This window comes from Ambystoma mexicanum, chromosome 1p (genome assembly GCF_040938575.1).
Source record: "Ambystoma mexicanum isolate Mex_15411 chromosome 1p, UKY_AmexF1_1, whole genome shotgun sequence".
NCBI lineage: Eukaryota > Metazoa > Chordata > Amphibia > Caudata > Ambystomatidae > Ambystoma > Ambystoma mexicanum.
In genome coordinates, this window is record NC_090921.1 from 715,053,230 (window position 1) to 715,076,218 (window position 22,989).

General features: G+C 49.5%; 1 protein-coding gene across 1 annotated transcript in view; it reads right to left on the reverse strand.

Moving 5' to 3' along the window:
• Nucleotides 1-6,150: 6,150 nt before the first annotated feature.
• EFNA1 (ephrin A1) overlaps nucleotides 6,151-22,989 on the reverse strand; it is a 32,550-nt gene continuing 15,711 nt past the window's right edge. Inside the window, exons 2-5 of the mRNA XM_069650150.1 lie at nucleotides 13,909-14,204; nucleotides 10,688-10,753; nucleotides 10,507-10,557; nucleotides 6,151-9,391 (exon numbers count right to left, since the gene is read on the reverse strand). Of these exons, the coding sequence (XP_069506251.1) occupies nucleotides 9,267-9,391; nucleotides 10,507-10,557; nucleotides 10,688-10,753; nucleotides 13,909-14,204 (538 nt within the window). The 3' untranslated portion in view covers nucleotides 6,151-9,266. The remainder of the gene's footprint in view (nucleotides 9,392-10,506; nucleotides 10,558-10,687; nucleotides 10,754-13,908; nucleotides 14,205-22,989) is intronic.

The following is a 22,989-nucleotide window of genomic DNA, read 5'->3' on the forward strand; positions in this document are numbered from 1 at the left end:
AATACTACACTGGCTACCACTGAAACAGCGAATAAAGTTCAAGGCCATGTGCATCACGCACAGAGCAATACACAAACAAGGCGCAGAATTCCTAAGCGACAAACTACGCCTACACCAACCGACAAGAACACTAAGATCAAGCACCGACATACGCCTGGAACCAAAACCCTACTACAGAAAAAAACTCGGAGGATCATCTTTCTCTCAACAGGCACCTAAAACCTCGAATGACCTACTTAAGAATATACGGAATACAACAAACCACCTAGCATTCAGGAAACTCCTCAAATCATGGCTCTTCAAAGCATAACCACAACGGAGATGCACTAGAATGCCCAGACATTAAAACAATGACGAAAATAACTCCAACCTCGACCACTCTCAAATTGGACAAACACTCAAACCAAAGAACCAACCACTCGACAGAGAGCATAAGACATCATGGAAAATAGCCACAAAGGAAGGCTGCAGAGACTGACCACATACCTAGACCCGCACGAAAGCCCAATTGACTCTCCGACTCGCACGTACCGGACAAACATATCCAGACCGTCAGACGCATCTAGATAGATGCTGGCCTGCGTCGCATCTGGATAGGATCGATTGAAGGATAACATGCCTGCACCTAGAAAAACGTGAATGCTAACATGGGCCACACCTAGAGTTGTGAACACCAGCCTGCGTGGCGCTCAGACGGAGTTGTGAATGTTCGCATGCCCACACCTGGACGGGTCTCCAGACACTAGCCTGCGCCGCATCTGGGTGGGAGTATGAGTGTTGGCATGACCACACCTGGATGGGGTCCTGAGCGTTGGCCTGCGCCGCGTCTGGATGGGAATGTGAGGGCCGGCAAGTGCCACACTCAGACAGAACTGTGAATGTTAGCATGGTAAAGGTCAGGTAACCCACTAACCAATATAAGCTCAAACTCTGCATACTTTTCTCACTCAAAAAACTCACACAACCATCTCTCGCACAACAAGCTGCATGCACTTCACAACACTGCAACAACACATAATCCGGAACAACAGCACACGCGGACTGACTCCGATCCGATACCCGCACCAAAGCTCAGCACACGGTGTATACCGAGTTGAAGCTGCCAACAAAACACCACTCCTCTCACTATCCTACTCCCTTCTTCACCGTACTAACCCATCCCACCTTCATCGTTTACAGATCCGCCTGAGCGCCTGGGGACGAATTCCGTTGGTGACGGTGCACGGTACAAATCCCTTTAATATTTAACATTCTAGGTGCATCATTAATGTCTATCAGAATGCCACTCCTAACATGAAAAGGAGTTGGCGTGCCCTTTGGGGAGTATATGAACAGCAGCTGGGCACAAGGAGTACTAAATAACACAACAAGATAATGCTGCAAAGCAAGAAACAAAGCACTCAGCGCCTTGCCTAGTGTGCTGAATTGGTGGAGTGCCTTTCAGTAATTGGGTATTTTTCTTGTGTCAAATCCCACCCCTAATTACAACCATATTCATGCATGGTGAAATATATAGAAAAACAAGATGACCACATGTACCACAACATTTCCAGTGTATAATTTATACTGTTTTAATGCTGTAAAAAGTTGCAAACAAAGGTTACCATGTGTTGAATAACAGAATTAAAAAAACACAACAATTATACATCGAATCGTAAACATGGAGAGGGGAGATGAAACAATTATTTACATCATTCATCAAGCATATGGTTACACATAACCAAGGTTAAAGAATAAAGGAAACGGATGCTGATAAGTGCAAGTGTGAACAAACGAAAAACCCAGTGCTCAGAATAAGGGGAAAGAGCATGAGAGGAAAAGCTCCTCTGATTTAAAAAAAGGGAAAGGAAAGGATAAATGAAACAGTTTCATAGTGACAGTTTCAAGTATTCTAATTTGAACAACAATCTAAACAAATCAAATAGAGGTTGGAAATCCCTCAAATATCTAGCATTAGTATACAATTTACCCAGTGGGGGTTTCCCTTATATGAGTTTTATGAGAAGATCTCCCAAAAAAAAATTCTAAAAAAAACCCTTTAGACTCATTTTGAAATAAATTGTATACTAATGCTAGATATTTGAGGGATTTCCAACCTCTATTTGATTTGTTTAGATTGTTGTTCAAATTAGAATACATTAAACTGTCACTATGAAACTGTTCTTTAACCTTGGTTATGTGTAACCATATGTTTGATGAATGATGTAAATAATTGTTTCATCTCCCCTCTCCATGTTTACGATTCGATGTATAATTGTTGTGTTTTTTTTATTCTGTTATTCAACACATGGTAATCTTTGTTTGCAACTTTTCACAGCATTAAAACAGTATAAATTATACACTGGAAATGTTGTGGTACATGTGGTCATCTTGTTTTTCTATATATTTCACCATGCATGAATATGGTTGTAATTAGGGGTGGGATTTGACACAAGAAAAATACCCAATTACTGAAAGGCACTCCACCAATTCAGCACACTAGGCAAGGCGCTGAGTGCTTTGTTTCTTGCTTTGCAGCATTATCTTGTTGTGTTATCAGAATGCCACTGTCATGGCCCAGGGCTGACAGCCCAACCTTCTGCTTCTTCACAGGTGTCTTCCATCTCTCATTAATGTCCTGCCGCCCCTGCCACTCCTCCACCATCCACCCCCCTGCCACCTTGCCCCCTGTGGTGGTGATACACCTCACTCCTGTACCCCTACTCGGAAAACCTTTAGAGGTGGCAACCAGCTTCACTTAGCTACCCTCAATTCTCGCTCTGCTGTCAAACACGCCTCTGATATCTGTCACCTCCTTGAAGACTTTGACCTTAACATACTCGCACTCACTGAGATGTGGTTCAATGCCAGCTCTGTCACTGCTGTGGACACTCTTCTTCCTGAGGGCTATAAGATCCTCTCCAAGTCCAGGCCTACCCGGTCTGGAGGCAGAGTGGCCTTTGTCTTCCCTGAAAGGATCCGTGCCTCTATCACCCATTCAATCCTACTCCTCCTTTGAATGCTTTGTCTGTAAACTGTGCATCTCTCCTACCCTGTCGACCACTCTCGCTACCATCTACACAACCTCCGGTCTGTCCTCCCTCTTCCTATTGGAGTAGGCTGACCTCACCTCTTTTCGCCTGACTTCTACCTCTGAGATTCTCTTCATCTGAGACTTCAATATTCATCTGGACTCTCCTGACGCAGCCCTACCCTTCGGCAACCTCTGTGACCCTTTCTCCCTCACCATTCTTCCCTCTGGTCCAACTCACACTCTTGATGTGCTCATCTCAGCTAACCTCTCTCTAAGCCTCTCAGTACACCCCTCTCTTGGACTGATCATTTGCGTCCCTCCTCTCATATGGAGCTCATTGGTTCCCAGGCAAAACCTCTAACCACACTGCCAGCCTCCTTCTCCATCATCCGACCAATGAAGCGAGTATCAGTAGCTGCGTTTGCTGCATCTTTTGTTCCCCCCTTCGCCCCTGCTATTGACTCTCACTCTGACTCAGCCCTTTCTAACCTTCACTTCTCCATCTCCAACACCCTCGACATCCTTGCCCCTGCCATGAGGATCTGCATTAAGCCTGCCTCCAAGTGCAACAGTTGGTATGATTCTGACCTAGCCTCACACACACAAAAGCAAGTGCAGAGTTACGGAACTGAAATGGTTGACTTCTTGCACATCTTTTGACAAACTGGCTTGTCGCCTGCTCCAAAGGCTTTACCAACTCTCCATCCGGTCCAAGAAGCGGGCCCATATTCAAGCCTGCATCTCTGGGGCCTCCAACAGCACGGCTGAACTTTTCAAAATCTGTAAGGAACTTGCCAATCCTACTGCACTCTCCACTTCTTGTCTTCCTTCTCAGGCCCTCTGCATGGCTCTGGCCTCCCACTTTACAACCAAAACTCAGGGCATCCTGCCCCCTCTCCTCTACTCCCCTCTTTCCTCCCCCTGCACTTAGGACTCCCTTGGCCCCTCTCTCTCCATCCTTCTACTCTCCATTCTCAAGCTCACCCATAGCACCGGATGAGGTCACCAAGACTGTTTGCTTTAATGTCTCCTCCAAACAGGTGCTCCCCTGCTCGTCTAGAACTATCAGGGACAATATTGCTGCCCTCTCTCACTCTTTGGCCGAGTTCTGCAATCGCTCGTTTGCCACTGGCTCCATCCCATCACCTCTCAATCACTCCGCTGTGCACCCCCTCCAAACAAAGCCATCTGCTGACCCTTCCTGTCTGGCTTATTACCGCCCTATCTCCCCTAGCCCCTTCTTGGGCAAACATTTGGAGAAGTTGGTCATCTCCTAACTAATCTACCACACTGAATCTGTTCGCTGTCTCCATGACCACCAGTCTGGCACCAGAGCAGCCAGAGGCATGGAAACTGCTCTCCTCAACGCCTGTGAAGATTTGCTCTCAAACCTCGACTCAAACTCTCCTCCTGTTCTCATCCTCTTTGATCTGTCCTCTGCCATCTACATTGTCAACCATGCCACTCTCTTTGTCTCTGTGATACTCTGGGCATCACCGACTGTAGACTGGCTTGGTGGACCACTTTCCTTTCGAATCGGCTCTCCCAGGTTCAACTAGGCCCTTTTCGCCCCTCTACCTCACACTCTACTTGCAACGTCCCTCAGGGCTCTATCCTCTCACTGGAGCTTTTCAACATTTACCTTGCCTCTCTTGCCTACTTGATTTCCACCTCCTCTCATTTCAGATTGCCTGACTGCTATTCAGGCATGGTGCGCTCCTAATGATCTCTGGCTTAATGCCAGTAAGACTGATCCTTCTCATTGGAACCCACCCTTCATTCCCCCTACCCTCTGGCCGCCCTCCTTAGGCTCCTTCCCCTCGACCGCTTGGGAGGCAAAAAAACCTGGGTGTAATCTTAGACTCTCTCTCTCCTTCTCACAACATATTGCTGAAATCGCCAAGAAGGCTCTCTATCAACTGCACCTCCTCAGAGGCATTCTCCCTTTCCTCACCTTCCCCCAGAAACTCAATGTCTCTAGAGTTCTGGGTCTCTCCAGGCTGGATTACTACAACAGCCTCTTACTCAATCTGCCTCTCTCCTCCCACCGCCCTCTTCAACTTATCCAGAATATGGCTGTGAGACTTTTCCTTGGCCTCAAACCCAGGGACCACATCTCTCCAGCCCTAAAATCTCCACTGGCTCCGGGTTGCTGCGAGGATCAAGTTCAAAACCTTCTGCATCATCCACAAGGCTTTCTGGGGCATGTGACTGTGCTACATCCAACTTTCTCTCTCTAAATAAGCCCCTGCTAGAGTCCTTCGGTGCTCTAGCTCTAACCCCCTGCAAGTCAGACACTTCTCCAAGCAGAGTGTGGGTCGGGGTCAATCTCTTTCTTCGACAAGTAGCGTCCCTCTGGAATGACCTCCACGCACCCCTCAGACTTGAGCCGTAGCTCCTCAAGTACCAGAAGCTTCTTAAGACCTTTTTCTCCTCCTCTTTCCCTCTCCCCCTTCCTTGCTAATGCCCCCTGCTGCTGCAACTGGGGGCCTGGTCCCCTCCGAGTAATACCGGGGCCAGGCCCTCCCCCGACCAGTCTGTCTCAGTACCCCCTTCCAGCACTTGCCTTCGGCAACCCTTCCCTGACTAGACTACCGAGTCTGGTCCACCCCCGCCTCCTTGTAATAGTTACCCATATCCCTTCCCTCTGCACTTACCCCGCCCCTGGGGCCCTCTTCCTCCTGCATCCCTCTCCCTCCCATACCTTCCCCCTCACCCTGAGCCCCCCTGCACCGGCTTTGCTGCACTTCCAAATGTCACAAGGCCTAGTAGGACCGTTTATTGTTGTTTATCCGCCTCTGTTCCCCCCTTGCCTTGTGATGCCTGGAAACACTTTCTGATGTATAGGTGCCTTACAAACGTTCAATAAATAAAATTAAAACAAAACCCCATCGGATTTCCCATTAGGCCAGTCCGCCTCTATGTCAGTGGTGGTTAAAGACTGATTCTCCCCGGCAAGGGTAGCAGACGGGGTTGCACTACGGTAAGGCGAGTGCCTCTACCCAATCCATTGCACGACGTTTATAAATACCACTTAGGCCAAGATAACCCTCTGAGCATTAATAGATGTATGCAGTGGAAACTGGAGAAGAAATATGAAAGAACCAGCACAATAAAATCATAGAGAAGCTAGAAGATTTTAATTTGTTTTTGTTTTTATTAAAGAACATTCACTATAAAAAAGTCCAGTTTTATAAAAGTCTGACACGGCGAGAGCAGCTTATTTAATATACACATTTACATTTTTTATCTTACAGTGATAGAAAGCCAGGCGCACTCTGCGGCGAACAAGACGTAGGCTGAATTGCCCGAGTGAAAAGTAGTGTGGGACTAGGCAATTCCCTACTTATCTTAACTATTGTCAGAGCAAGTGGATAAAAGAACGACCGTAGGGCCATTTCTGTTCAGTGACAGTGGGAGCAACTTATTTTAATTGGCCAAGTAGGTAATTAAATCTAGTGATTGGTTGAAAAACATTGTTGATTACCAAAATGCTAATAAAAATGTGCTTTCATATGCACTATGTTATTCTATATGGTAACAGCTATAGATATGTTGAAAATGTTGCTCTTGTATTGGTAGAAAAAGTGTAGTTTCCCATTGCAGTGCCTCAAAATCAATGGTTCACGGTTGTGACGGGTTTCGGTGCAGAAAAGCGTCCTGTCATTAATGAGCCCATGGATTGGGAGTAATGGTCAGTCTAATTATCTATTTCAAAGATACCCTTTACCCAGTATTTCAATTACTTCTTTAGCGTTTTTGTTCACGTTTCAGTCTTGTTTTTTGTACAACAGTTTTGTTTGTAAAATTAATATGACTCGGTTGACTTGCGTGAACTTCTCTTAAGAGTCCTTTGTGATATCATAAATCTGGATGGCGGTTCTCGGTCCAGACTAACATCATTGGAAAAATCAGAAAATGTTTAGCGTTGTCTGTGGACATCCCTGCAGAACATGAAAGCTTGACACTTCTAGCTAAATATAGTTTTACAAAACCTAAATTTAAAAAAAACTAATACAACTTAAAAAAACAAAAATACCAAAGAGCGAAAAACCTGGGTAAGGAAAGACAGTAAAAGATGGCAAGCTAGACTGACACCTTCATGCAGTGGATTTGGGGACAGGAAGGTTGTGGATGTAAGTGCAGGAAGTTTATCGTCTCTGATCCACAGGAGCCGTGCTTTGTGAGGCTAGTGTTCTTGAGTCACGGTAGTACCTCCCCTTCCTTTCATCGCTATTTTAGTATTTCTTCTACTTTCATGCAGCAGGTGTTAACCTCAGACCCCAGTAATAAACAGGAAGCAGACGTTGGGCAGCAGCTCCCCCAATTTCCCACAGGATAGCTCCATCTACGTATTTGTTCCATGGATACATGGCACAAAACAATATCTGTCGGTCATCGCTGCTTTTTTTTAGGAGTCACAGCTAAAGAGCGGTCAGGTTATCATTTATTGCAGAGTGGGGAGAAAATACTTCAAATTAAACTATACCCTTAGCATTTCAGGGATTTTTATGGAATGATTTTGTTCCACAACTTAAAAGTCTAAACAATGATTTTCTTTGTGCGAGGGTAGGGAAAGAGACAGGAAAACTGGGTAGAGTGGTTTCTTTTGACTACCTCCCAAGTCCATGAGTGATTGCAGTACTTCCCAACTTCTGGAACTGGGTGTTATTATATGGGCACTGTACGGTCAAGGCCCCACAAAAAACAACGTCTTGTGAAGCCTGCAAGCACCTTTTGGAGCAATGGTGCCAGCGTGTGAAATAAGGTGTTCTCGCTGGTGGCCAGCTGGAGCTTGGAACCACGAGATACACTGCGTAAATGTTTTGTTAAGATGCAATCACAAATTAGACAAGTTACTTCTCAATTACAAGATCTGTCCTGCCTGGTGTTTTTTTTTTTTAAAGGCAGCTATTTTTAACATAACACCTGGACTAGCCCAAATCAGTATCTTTTGGCCATGACTTTGGGGGCACAATAGAAATGTGACAGATTCTTTTTGATTGGAGGGGGCATTTGTGGTCAAAGGTCGACTTCTGGTCATTGAGAGGCTATCTGCACTGCAACCTCATCTCTCCAGATACTTTAGACTACAACTCCCATGATCACTTATCACTGACTATGCTGGGTATACCTGATGGTAATCATAGTCCAAAACATCTGAAGAGTCAGAGGTTGCAGATCCCTGCCATGGCGGGATTTACTTCACTGCTACAGACTGGGCGACTGCTGGCTTTGCCCTATGTGCTGGTATGGACAAGAGGACCCATGAGAGCCCTCTCAACAGATAGTGAGGTTTTCCTGCAACCCGCTGCTTGTCACTGAACCACTGGTAGGTATTTGCAATGATCGTGTTGGTAAGGGAATTATATTGATTCACTGATGCATACATGTCACCAAAAACCACATCTGTATTGGGATGGTCAGAAGGGAGTCTTTCGTCCTCCTTGGTGCACGGCGCAGCATTTATCCTTGGACAGTAGTTGCGAGTGGCATATATCTCTATAAATATATCTTATAAACACTTTTCCTATATACACTGTACAGAGTTTTCAGTCTTGCGCTGTTTTTGTGCTCGCTGTCCGTGCCACACCGATGACCTGCATCGGCCACGGACTTGCTGTAGAAAGAATACTGCTACATACGTTTCGGCTTCTGCAGTACGTCTCACTGCAGTTTCCAGTTGTGCACCCTGCAGTTGCCTGCCATGAACCATGGCAGATATTGTCTTCATATGTGCTCTCCGCAAAAAACGTCGACCGTTTTGGCACGACGTGCCCCTCGCTCCTTCCAAGAGGGGAAGCGACACCTCTGTGTCGGCGCCAACGCTGCCTGTAGTACGAGTCCGTTGGTTCTTGAAAACGACCCATTGAAAGTGCACATGTTCTGGTTCCCTTTGGCAATATCAAGTCTACAAGTCCGACAGGCACATTTGCCCACATTTTTTGCATTTGGATGTTTTTGTTTTTTGGTCACGAAGCTCATTTTTTGATAACTTTAGCATTAATACTGATAACCGTTTAAGGCCTTCACATTTTTGACACAACTTGTGCGTGTGGGCTGCTTGTGAAATTCCTAAACACCTTGTAGTAGACGACGTACACATGGATGAGTGTCCGCACAACAGACATTTGTGTACAGAGGGACACCGGGCGTGTACCGCCGTTTGGACCAAAGTCTTTTCTGCTGACCAGTCCTGTCAGGCATCAGCAAGATTCACAAAATGGCTGTCCTTTGCCAAGGTCAGGGCACCTCAGCACCCAACCAGCACTAGCAGAGGAAGAAGTAAGGAGAGTACACAGAAGGAGGCGATCCTCTGGCCTGCGCTGTTTCCGGCCACACTCCTCAGGATGCCTGGCAGATCCCCAGCTGGTTGGTCTGGTGAAGGAAGGAAAAGGAGAATGTTTATTTTGAGGAAATCAGTGGCTAAAAACAGAATTATTTGGCATTAAATTAAGGCACAAAGAGATGATGGACACCTATCCTTGCTGTCAAAGGAAGAACCAAACTGCCGTTTTACGTAAAGGTGGTGAGAGTCTGTTAAATGGTACTGCCAAAGACACCAGCAAATGAGAAGAGAATTGATTCTGTAGTCAAATCTACCACTTGCGCGAAAAAGAACGGCTTTATTTCTACACCGGATGGCAGAGATCACTGCACCGCTACTACTGCCCAAAATAAGAATCCAAAGTGTGAGGAGTTGGATTTCTGATATAGTTCAGACCCCCCCCGCACCCCTCCAAGGTTTGCATCACAGTGCACCCGGAGAAGATTTCGCTCCCGGGGGTTCCAGCTGGTCCTAGGTAGAGACTTTCATCCATGACTTGGAACAGGGCCCACCCAGAGGAGCTCCATTGTCAAGTGGGTGGAGCAAAGCCAAAACCATATTCGTGCATTCTTCCAAGATCTAGAGCAGGGACCATCCATAGGAGCTCGGTCTATTTAAGTCTGCACCAGTATCCAACACTTACTGTCTTCCAGTGGTTAGAGCTGGATCCCACCCATCCCATTTGGGGTCTTGCTTAAAACATCTGAAGCAGGGACAATATAGCGAAGGTCCAATGCCCAAGACATGCAACTTGGACAACTCCTTTCGGGACAGGCACAACCTTAGGAGTGCTGTCTTCCAGAATGTCGGGCAGGACAGACCAGAAGAGCTCTACTACCTTCAAGTCTGGAGCAGAGTTTCATTGAGAGGAACTCTGGCCCCCAAGGGTTTGGGCAGGATCCAATCTAGAGGAGCTCTATCCCCCATGGGCTAGACCTAGTCCTATACAAGAGACTTTGGGCTCGGCGGAGATAGGGTATCTCTCTATGGGTCAAAGTGATGAGCACTCCCATGTTTAACATAGTGCAAAGTGAACATTCCCAGACCCGCTTCCCAAAAAGTATCCCCCCTGTTCCATAATGGAAGTCGGAAGAGGGAAGCAGGAACAGGGGATTGAGTTGGGGGTCTTTTGAAAAGTGGCTTGCTGGTTCATGTGTTCACATACCTGACTGCATTCTTGCCCTGGGGGTATGAGCGTTCACAGCGGGCGCTTGAGCTGCAGAAAAACAGGAGAGGGAAACGGAACATTAGAAAAATCCAGTGCCTGCCCTTGTAGGGAGAAAGGCAAAGCATTTTCAGAGCAATAGCATTTTCAATGCTACTTTTCCTGTGCAAAGTGTACTTACTGGTCTTGCCGGCGACGGATACCCTCAGTTTCAGGCAGTACTCCCCACGATGGTGGATGGGCTTAGCTGTAAAACAAATGGAGGGCTTGTTACTAATGCTGGCCTAGACACCCAGGATTCCATACACACACCTCCCAACTGAGAATCCATGCATCTCTCACCTCTGCAAATAAATTGAATACCAAGACCCGTCTCATAAAGAAAAAACAAAAGGGCATTTAACGGAGATCTCCTCAAATTAAGGAGTGATTGGTGGGAGGAGCGCAGGGTTGCTGTTGCTAAGGTAGTGGTGCGATGCAGACTGGAGAATCTGTGTTCTGCTGTGGGTAGGCATCCTAGCTGTTAAGAGACTTACGACGAGGTGTGTTGCAAGGTGGGTAATGTCCCTCGTCCCATCAGATAGCAAGAAGCAATACAGGGAATTCATACGTCACTCTCCCTCCCATAAAGAGGACCCGTGTGTCCGTCACTCCTCAAATAAGAATGCATCCATCCATCCACCCACCCTTTAACATCTCCATCCCTCGCCCATCTAACACAGAGAATCCATACGTCCCTCGCCCATCTAATAGAGAATCCCTACACCCCTCGCCCATCCAATAGAGAATCCCTACATCCCTCGCCCATCCAATAAAGAGAATCCATACATCTATTGCACATCTAATTAAGAGAAACTATACGACCCCACCCCTCTGATGAAAATGATCCATGTGTATGTGCCTCATGCCGCCAATATAGGTTTCATACATCCCTAGCCCCCCCCCCCCCTTACTCTGGATACTCCACCCGTCCTCGCAGCAGAGGCGTCCAGTCAGCCATGCAGCTAAACGGAGGTTTCTCAAGACGCCGCAAAAGTGCAGGTCAGGGCTCGCCGACGAGCCCCAGCAGCCAAAGGATTACAAAAAAGGGCTGAGTCGGCAAACGACAAACCCGTGACTGAGGCTCGGTTGTGCTGAAGTCAGGGATCGAGCGAAAACCCTGTATCCACAAATATACGAGCACATCTCATGTGGGTTATTTCTTTGGCCTCTAAGTGGGACTGCATCCTCCCCTCTGCGCCTCTGGTTTGGCTAAATCATAGAGTCGACTAATTCATAGAGCTCTACTGAATACAGAGGCAAATTGCACTGAAAACACAACCCCCAAAACTGTCCTACAGCGGCTGCCTGAATCCAAAAGCAAGCCCAATTCACAGAACCAGCCTGACTCACTGACCGACCTCGCTAATTTACAAAGCAGAGCCACAGTGAAAAGGGAATTAACAGCTTTGAACTAACTCACAGAACCAGCCTCTAGTGTTGGCCCAAATCACGCACGCAGTCTTGAGCACAGGTCTAAATCACCAGGCCACCTTCATTCACAGAGTTGACCTATGGGGCCTGCCTAACTGAAAGTGCCATGCTTAAGAGTTGGATTAGGTTACAGTGACATCCTTAATCAAACACCCGTCCTAAAACCTAGAGATGCAGCCTAGCTCACAGGACCAGAGCTAACTCACTGAGCCAGTCTACACGACAAGTCTAACTCATGCAAAACCACCTATGCTACTGACCCAACTCACTGAGCCACCCTACATGACTAGTCTAACTCAAGCAAAACCACCTATGGTGCTGACCCAACTCACTGAGCCACCCTACATGACTAGTCTAACTCAAGCAAAACCACCTATGGTGCTGACCCAACTCACTGAGCCACCTTACATGACTCGTCTAACTCAAGCAAAACCACCTATGGTGCTGACCCAACTCACTGAGCCACCCTACATGACTCGTCTAACTCAAGCGAGACCACCTATGCTACTGACCCAACTCACTGAGCCACCCTACATGACTCGTCTAACTCATGCAAAACCACCTATGCTGCTGACCCAACTCACTGAGCCACCCTACATGACTCGTCTTACTCAAACAAGACAACCTATGGTGCTGACCCAACTCGCTGAGCCACCCTACATGACTCGTCTAACTCAAGCAAAACCACCTATGTGCTGACCCAACTCGCTGAGCCACCCTACATGACTCGTCTAACTCAAGCAAAACCACCTATGTGCTGACCAAACTCGCTGAGCCACCCTACATGACTCGTCTAACTCAAGCAAAACCACCTATGTGCTGACCCAACTCGCTGAGCCACCCTACATGACTCGTCTAACTCAAGCGAGACCACCTATGCTACTGACCTAACTCACTGAGCCACCCTACATGACTCGTCTAACTCAAGCAAAACCACCTATGTGCTGACCCAACTCACTGAGCCACCCTACATGACTCGTCTAACTCAAACAAAACCACCTATGTGCTGACCCAACTCGCTGAGCCACCCTACATGACTCGTCTAACTCAAGCAAAACCACCTATGGTGCTGACCCAACTCACTGAGCCACCGTACATGACTCGTCTAACTCAAGCAAAACCACCTATGATGCTGACCCAACTCACTGAGCCACCCTACATGACTCGTCTAACTCAAGCAAAACCACCTATGTGCTGACCCAACTCGCTGAGCCACCCTACATGACTCGTCTAACTCAAGCAAAACCACCTATGTGCTGACCCAACTCGCTGAGCCACCCTACATGACTCGTCTAACTCAAGCGAGACCACCTATGCTACTGACCTAACTCACTGAGCCACCCTACATGACTCGTCTAACTCAAACAAGACAAACTATGGTGCTGACCCAACTCACTGAGCCACCCTACATGACTCGTCTAACTCACTGAGCCACCGTGTGTGTGGTGGTCATCATGGAGGTCAAAGAGCCTACCTCCACTCCAATGCCAGCCTGAAAGGCAGCCCAAAAGCAGGCGCAATATACGGTCAAGCTCACGCATAGAGCAGGCCTAATTTACAGACCCGGATCAGACAGAACCCTGAAACATCTCTGGTAACCTTCCAAAGGCCACCCAGACATAATCTGCATATGTCTTCATTGTCCCAAGCACTCCTGCCCTTGCAAAGGTCCCCAGACAGCCCCTACGCATGTATTAATTGTCCCAAGCAGTCCTGCCCTGGCTAAGGGCCTCAGAGAGTACCTGTGCATGCTTCCTGACCCAGCATATCCTGGTCCGCCTGACAGTTCACGGGCCAAGGTAGATGATCGGTCATACGTGGGAGTAGAATAGCCCCTCTGCTAACCTTCACACCACACCCTTCCACTCTTCTTCAGTGCTCCCATGCCCCTCACACACGTTCACAGCCACGGTAGGGGCTCAGACTTACAGATGTAGTAGTAGCTGTGCCCCTCCTTGAACTCCTTTCCCAGGGTGAAGGGCGTGAACCTCTGGAACTTCTCGGAGAACTTCTCTGGACCATGCAAGGCAAAGGGCTTGTTACACTCCCAGCGCACTTGGTCCTTGGAGCGGGGCTTGCAGTTGGTGTACTCCTCGTAGTCAACCAGGTAGAGGGTGTAGCGCTCCACGGAGTGCGAGGGTACACTGCCGTCCTCGTAGTGTGGGCAGATGATGTCCAGGTAGTCGTTGAGGCGCACCTCCACTGTGTAGTCGTCCCACAGGAACCTGATGAACAAAGGAGAAAGGTGGCTTTAGAACTGGGATCGTGTGCATCATGGAAGAGTGCCCCCTCGAGGACCCTAGAGGCTGCATGACCCCTGAGCAGAACACTACACAGCAGCTGAAACATTCCACAGAACATAGTGACCCGCCCCAGTAGGCAGCACAGGAGACTGGTATTCCAGGGCAGCCAATCCTGGGGAGGTCTGAGCAGGGGGGATTGCACTAAACAGGAACCTAGCATGTATGAAGAAAGGCATTTTATATTTAAAAAATATTGCACCTCAGTTGCCTTCTATTTTAATGTAAGCATTGGCAAAGCTAACAGTTTTGGCAGTTGTTCGGGCTGGGATAGACGTTTTGCAGGCTCTGCCATAATCGCATTACCTGGCCATAACATGGCAACAGCTGGAAAATGGTGTTAATACCAGGGAATGTTACTGTAGTGCCTATCTAATGCCTATACAAGAGCACAGAATTGCCAGTGCCTGTTTTAACAAAATTCAGTGCAAGAGCATATGCCAGGACATACACAAGTCAAGCGCTTGGTTTACAGCTACATCTAAGCCATAACCTTTCAGAAGAGTGCTTGGAAATAACATGGGCACCCCTTTAAAAAGCACAGATCTAGAATAAACAGAGTCCAAGGATTTGTGTAGTGGCTGGGATTGGCTATAGGTGGTGGGTAAAAAGCCAAACACCCACAGGCTGTGTTGCACCTTCCTATCCCATCTCTCACCTATAGTAATTTCCCAAGCCAAGAAGTCTAGCTTGTTATAGCTCACTGTGCCTCCTAACCGTCAAAAGTAACAGGGTGTAGGTGTGGTGTAAGGCGGAAATGCGGCCTATAGTGTAGGGGGCCTTAAGGGTACGCCCCCACAACCTATCAGAACCTAGATGTAGACAGTAAAAATGGGTGGCAAATGGTTGCCAAATACCTCCGCACTCAGGGAGGCTGCTTCACGCTTTCTTATCTCCCCACTTGAAGAACGTGCGGGCTCGGTTTTGCAACCTATCCTCGAGATTTCATCAGAGACGACGGCTTCCTGTAGGGGGGATGGGTTAGAGGGAGCGGGCTTCAAGCCGGGCAAATGCCGGAGCTGGGACTGGCAGCCGCCCCTGCGTATCTGGACACATTCCGTTCCCTGCGCCCAGGGCCGGCGGCGTGACCAGGGGCGGAGGCCGCGCCTTCTCCGGTGCTTGATAAATACGCCACGAGTGGCGGGCCAGCTTCCCGAGGCGATGGCCGGGCCTATGGGGAAATGCCGGACAAGTCTCCTATGTGGCAACGCGGGTATGGCCGGACCGGGCATTCAGCATGGGCTAGGCACGTGAAGGTTAAAGCCAAAACCTTTCCGCAGGCCAGGGAGGAGGCCCCGCCCATGACAGGCCTCGAAGCAGAGTGCCACGTACTTAGGAGGTGTGCTGCTTGCCACACACGCCACAGTATACCCTTGATGTTTGGCTGTACGCCATGATAGTTTGAGTGCATACTCTGTACACCCCCCCTCCCCCCAACCCCTCAAGTCGCCTTTGACCTCTGTACCTAGAGCGCAGGGATTTAAAAAGGGATTCCTGTGTAGCGTCTACTAATGTTATGACAGCTATGTTCTCTTGTATTTGTATAGCGCCTACAGCCATGGTTCATAGCGTCTAAGCGCTTTTCTCTATACAGCACCTCTGTGTCTTTTCACATCGCTCTCGTCTCCCCTGAAATGTGAACAGTTTGGGGTTGCAAATGGCGAGCGTAACACCACGCCCACCCTCCTTGTCTTGCCATGGCGGAGAAGGCGCCATTTTTTGGCCGAAGGTCTCAGTCGGTGCCCGCTTTAGGATCCCCCTGGGGCGTTGCGAGTTCCCCCAGCTCCCATTAACCCCAGCCTGGCCAGACTGCCCGTCTCCGCGCCATGCTGTTCCTGCCATAAGGTCAACAGCCCCTGAAATCGCACCCCCTAATTAAAAACCCTGCCTTCAAAATGACAGCGCGGCCAGGCAGCGCCCCGCCTCCCCGCTGGAAAGATGAGAAGCTGGCGACGGATTGGGTTCCTGGCTAAAACGCTGTGCGATGTCTCCCTAATTAGGGGGAATGTGTTGGCGAGGTGGCAGAAACAGAAACACCGGCTCGCGGGCGCTTGTTAAAAGGGGAGGCGAGTTCGCGGTCTTTGAAAAGAAAGACTTTCAAAGGGGGCAATGCTGAAAAGCTTTGGGTGAAAAGAAATGAACCCTAATCCCATTAGGGGTTTTTCCATCAGCAAGGAGCCCTAATGACAACAAAACACGGGGCAGTGGGAAACGACAGCTTGTGGGCCAGAAAAAACCTTGAAAACGTAAGGCTGAAAGCTTGGCTAGGGAGAATTCCCGTGACAGGCAGAAACTCTGGCTAGGGCGCAAGTTTAGCCCAGGGGGAAACCATGTAACGAGGTGAAACTCGGGCTAGAGCTAACACTTAGGACCGCGAGAAAGCCTTCAGTTGGTAGAAATAAGACTTGGAGAATGAGAAGCTGGGCAAGCAAGAAAACTCCCGACTACACAAAAACTGAGTCTAAGAGAAACTAAGGGACCGATTCCTGGAATTATTTGCGTGGAAAATTGGGGATTTGCGCACCATTCTGTGTGCGAAGCCGGCACTTTTCCTAACTTGCGTGGACTTCGCGCAGGTTCGGCACGTCTCTGCGAGCGCTTGAGTGCCTTGCGCGAGACACCACACAGAGCGTGGGCGAGGCCTGGGCGGAGTAGGGGCGGAACATGAGGAAAAACAATGGGAAAAGTGGGCGTTACGAGTGACGGGCCATAGCACGCTCACAAATGCGAACGACAAATCGTATTCATGGATGTGACCACGCAACCTCCCACTCGCAATATTATGCCCGCGCAAATCCCTCCATGTTTCCGCCACCCGAAGGCAGGCGCAAGTACACTTGCGCCTAGCAATTGCAGCGTGGAGGTATGTTTGCGTGTTAGATTTAAGGGTATGTCTATGCAGCTGGGGATCCGATCGGATTTCGGTATGCATGTACACCGTTTAGTGTGCAGCAGGAACAGTTTACAGGGGTTTGCACACAGATTTTCCGCAGTTTCACCGGAGTTCTGATGATACATCGTACGCATGTTGTTGGGATGCCGCTAACAGTTACAGGGGACCCCAGCGGAAGGCTGCGTGTATCCACACCTGGGGGAGCACGCAAAAGTAGCTGTACTGGCTGTTTTTTGCTTTGCATGGGGGCGTTTTGTGGGAGTTCCCTCCGCGACTTGCGTATACAGATATTTTCTGTGCAAACTTCCATGAATACGAGGGGCAAGCATTTTCTATTCTGCGCACAGCCTCGCGCAGTATCGTTCTCGGCACGCGCCCCTTGCAGGATTAATGTGCTCTTTTCCATTAATGCCTCTCAGCCTATTACATGGCATCTGCAAAGCGCTCAAATGTCATTGATATGGCTTCCAAAAGCTGAGCCACAGGAAATCTGCCAATCTGGAGGCTCGAGGATTGAGGTAGAAAGACATCATGAAGCGGTGCATTAGATAACTGACCACTGCATATATCAGGGAAGTTTAGTAAAGTTTAAAATTAGCAATATGGATACTTATGTGCTGGGTGTTGAGTGAGTGAGTGTGTCCGTGAAGAGTAGCGGAAGAAACATGATGGGAACATTTTGGTAGGAAAGGCATGGGAGAAAGCTTTTAAGGAGAATTTGGTAATGGGGAAAGCTTATGCTAGGAAAAAACGTGCGCCACAAAGAAAGATTGCGCTAGGAAAGAACTTGCACAGGGATAAAGTGTGTACGAAACAACAACGACTATGGAGGAAGCTTGTGTAAAGCAGAATCAGGCTATGAAGAAAGCTTGTGGCAAGCGAAAGTGTGTGCTAGGGAACACTTGCTCTACGAAGAATGCTTGTACTAGGGAGAAAGGTGGGCCAGAGAAAGCTTGTAAGGAGAATGAGGCCATGGAGAAAGCGTGTGCCGGGGAAAACATAGTTCCAGGAAGAAAGACACAAGTGAAAAACATGGGCCGAGGAGAAAGCTTGTAAGACGAATTTGGCTATGGTGAAACCTTGTGCCAAGGAAAGACTTGCTGTATGAAGATTGGACTAGGGAGGAAATTGGAGCAGGGAGAAAGTTTGTAAGGAGCAACACACTATGCAGGAAGCTTATTGAGAGGAGAATCAGGCTACAGAGAAAGCTTGTGATGAGGAGCATCAGGCTACGGAGAAAGCTTGTGATGAGGAGCATCAGGCTACGGAGAAAGCTTGTGATGAGGAGAATCAGGCTACGAGAAAGCTTGTGATGAGGAGCATCAGGCTACGGAGAAAGCTTGTGATGAGGAGCATCAGGCTACGGAGAAAGCTTGTGATGAGGAGCATCAGGCTACGGAGAAAGCTTGTGATGAGGAGAATCAGGCTACGAGAAAGCTTATGATGAGGAGAATCAGGCTACGGAGAAAGCTTGTGATGAGGAGCATCAGGCTACGGAGAAAGCTTGTGATGGGGTGCATCAGGCTACGGAGAAAGCTTGTGGTGAGGAGCATCAGGCTACGGAGAAAGCTTGTGGTGAGGAGCATCAAGCTACGGAGAAAGCTTGTGATGAGGAGCATCAGGCTACGGAGAAAGCTTGTGATGAGGAGAATCAGGCTACGAGAAAGCTTATGATGAGGAGAATCAGGCTACGGAGAAAGCTTGTGATGAGGAGCATCAGGCTACGGAGAAAGCTTGTGATGGGGTGCATCAGGCTACGGAGAAAGCTTGTGATGAGGAGCATCAGGCTATGGAGAAAGCGTATGTTAGGGGGCAACTTGGGCTAAAGAGAAGGGTTCTGCTGGAGGAGCTTGGCCTATGGAGACTGAATAAGGAGAATGCGTATATAAACTAGGGAGAAACTTGGGCTCTGCAGAATCCAAAGGACGTGACTTTGTGATAAGAGGAAGCTTTAGCCCTGGTGAAAACATGCGCAAGGCAGATACTTGGGATTGGGAAGCTTGTGAAAAGGAAAACCGCGGGAAATTGCGCAAGCTTGTGCCATTGAGAAACTTGGAGGAAGCTCGTTATGGGAAGAAACTCGAGAACGTGGCAGTTAGGAGGCCCTATTGGAGAGATCATATGAAGCGTACTGCCTTGATGATGGGGGATGTATTACTCGAGGCATCGGTGTCGGAAGCAAGAATTGTGGGCTGCAATCCTGGCGCCGTGCTTAACATACGGTGTGATTTGTGGCAGATCCGATCTCCCGAGTATCGATTCTCAACTAGAATGGGGTGGTTTGAAAATCGGCAAACCCAGCAGGAAGCGTTATATTGCAAATGTAGAAATCTCGGCTTTTATCGGCATGGAATAGCTGGGCTGGGGGCGGTAGGCCTAGTGGCGACAGAAAAGAAAACACCTTTGTTATTTCTTATTTATTTGATTGCCCGGCGTTAATCCTACCTCGGGGAACTGCCAGGGACCCTGCTTCATGGGGCTAATCCAGCACTTATCTGCAGACAAGCACAGACTGTGCTCCGAACGTTCCTGCTCTGTTGACTTTAGAACCACTTCAGAGCACGTGGGACGGGAGGAGCGAGGAAGAAAGCCCGGGCCTCCCGGCGCGAGGCGGGGCAGGATCGCACTCGAGCCCGGAGGCCCTGCCTCTTAGTGCGGATCTCTGCTCCCTGAGTGCTTAATGCGCTCACCCCCAGGGGGCGGAGAGCGCGGCCTACTTGGGCGAAAAATCGACCTTTCAGAGTTGCGTCACATTAATGTGTAAACCCGGACCTTTTCTTTTTTTAAAGTTTGCTTTAAATTTCCTCATTCCACATTATAGCTCAGTGGGTTCAGTGCCGGGTCGGGGGAAAGTCTCGGGTACGAGACTTAACTCAACTTTTCATCCTTCTGCGTTCGATGAAAAAGCTTCACGCTTGGCTGCATTCGGTCGCTAGTAAAGGCGGGCCTTGTAGCGTTTGACCTCTCGGGACAGAGCCACGAAGCAGCACACACCAGATCAACTGTGGCTGATGACTCCCCCAGATGGGGGCCCGAGGGGGGACACACGATCTGCTGGGACCCGAGCTGTCTGGGGTCGATTGCCCTCTAAAGATAGGCATTTATGATATTTACAGACACGTAGCCCCCACCCCACAAAGGAGCCATTCTCCCGGCTTGTGCGTTTGCGCCCCCTTTGATTTCGGAAGGAGTGCCGGGCCATTCACCCAGCTTTGACCGGCTCGGGCGAGTTCGGACTCGCGGTGCTGGGCCGCAGCGAATTCGGACCAGCCCTTCACACGCCCACTGCACACAGTACCCGATTGAGGCACCCCTGGCAGACGGGCACAGATGCTGCTGGAGGAGCAGGGTTGGTTGGGGTATAGTAACCCCTGGCTTTTGTGACGCCTCTGCGATCTACAAACACACCCAGGGAGCCGCGTATGTATGGGCCGGTGTAGATTCGAGAAACACACTGATTGATGTCAGGGGAAATATTCGCGTAGAGGGTGGAACACACCTGGGTGTTTCCTGACGTTTAAGGCCACCAGTCTTAGGGTTACCAAGCCAAGTAAGTAATGGCGCCTCTGCAGTGCCAAGCCAAGCGGCAGGCTTGGCCAGTGGTGCGTTAAGGCAGTGGGCATTTAAAATAGTTCTAATTGGGCAGGGGGGTCGAAGTCAGGCCACGGAGTTGCCTGGGTTATTCTAATGCTAGCCACGTTGCACGCCAGACCAACAGCACAGTGGCAGAAGCTGCACTTCGCCCCAACCCCCGACTCTGTGCCCTCCTCTACCAGCTGCGGCGGGAAACCTTGGAGCTCTGCCAGCGGTGGCGAGCAGTAACACACAGACCTTTGGCGGCACCGCAAATGCTGAGCTAATATTGGCGATCGGCTGCCCTGCGCGGTTAATCATTCATGCTGCGGCCTGTGCTGGCCACTTCCAGCGCTTTCCTGTCACCCGCGGGGAGGCGCTACGGCCTGCGCTGTCAACCATCCATCGTGTGGCCTGTGCTGACCACTTTCAGTGCTTTCCCTTCTCCTCTGCCGCCGCAGGGAGGCGCTACACCCCGCGCGGTTAATCATTAATGGCTGGCCACTTTCAGCGTTTTCCTCTCTCCTCTGTCACCCGCGGGGAGGCGCTACGGCCTGCGCGTTCAACCATCCATCGTGTGGCCTGTGTTGGCGACTTCAGCGCTTTCCCCTTCTCCTCGGCCACCCGCGGGGAGGCGCTCTGCCCTGCGTGGTTAATTATTCATGGTGCGGCCAGTGCTGGCCACTTACGCGCACCCCCTTCTCCTCTGCCGGCGCAGGGAGGCGCTACACCCTGCGCGGTTAATCATTCATGGCTGGCCACTTTCAGTGCTTTCCCCTCTCCTCTGCCAACCGCGGGGTAGTGACTCAGAGACCTGGCCAACTTCTGGGCAAAGAAAGCCGCCGATCGAGGCAATTTTGGACATTCGGGAAAAAGCCGGCTCCATGTGCCAAGGACATATCTATGTTTTCATTGTTTTTTTTTAACACCCTTTAAATCCCGCTTAAAAGCGTCAAGGTTTGGGGTTTTAAGTACAATTCCAAACGCTAGAACGCAGTCCCCCTCTGTCTCTTTAACCCTTTGCTGGGTCGCTCTCAGAGAGGGGCTGAATTGAAGGGGCGATTAAAAACTCAAAATATCCAAACCACCCAAGTCAGTTCTGCACCCCCAAACGCTCTTCAAAGCGGCCTGGGGCCTCAAACCCTAAAGCAGTATAGTCTTTCTCTCTAAGACGCAGGGAACATCTCCCCCAACCCAAATCCGCCAAAACAGCACAACACCCCCAAACCATGTACAAAGCAGCAGTGTAGTCCCACCCGTATAAACACCCCATCAACCCTCCTAAACAATGAAACGACCAAACACCATCTCTAAAACCGCGTAGTCAATCATGCCAAATCCTACCATATGTATCAATGTGAACACCCAAGTCCCGGCAAGCAGTGCACACTCTAAAGCCACAGCCAACCCTCCTAAACCCAACACAACATAGCACAGCAAACCCCAAATCCCCAGCCAACCCCCCCAAACCCAACACATCACAGCAGTGCACACCCCAAAGCCCCAGCCAACCCCCCTAAACCCAACACAGCAATGCAAACCTCAAAGCCCCAGCCAACCCTCCTAAACCCAACACAACATAGCACAGCAGGGCAAAGCCCCAGCCAACCCCCTTAAACCCAACACATCACAGCAGTGCACACCCCAAAGCCCCAGCCAACCCCCCTAAACCCAACACAGCAGTGCAACCCCCAAAGCCCCAGCCAACCCCCCTAAACCCAACACAGCAATGCAAACCCCAAAGCCCCAGCCAACCCCCCTAAACCCAACACATCACAGCAGTGCACACCCTAAAGCCACAGCCAACCCTCCTAAACCCAACACAGCAATGCAAACCTCAAAGCCCCAGCCAACCCTCCTAAACCCAACACAACATAGCACAGCAGGGCAAACCCCAAAGCCCCAGCCAACCCCCCTAAACCCAACACATCACAGCAGTGCACACCCTAAAGCCACAGCCAACCCTCCTAAACCCAACACAACAATGCAAACCTCAAAGCCCCAGCCAACCCTCCTAAACCCAACACAACATAGCACAGCAGGGCAAACCCCAAAGCCCCAGCCAACCCCCCTAAACCCAACACATCACAGCAGTGCACACCCTAAAGCCACAGCCAACCCTCCTAAACCCAACACAACATAGCACAAACCCCAAGAACCACTCTAAAACCACAATGCCAAACCGTACACTAAAAAAACCTATGTAATACTCAACACCCAACACTGAAGAAACAAGACACATAC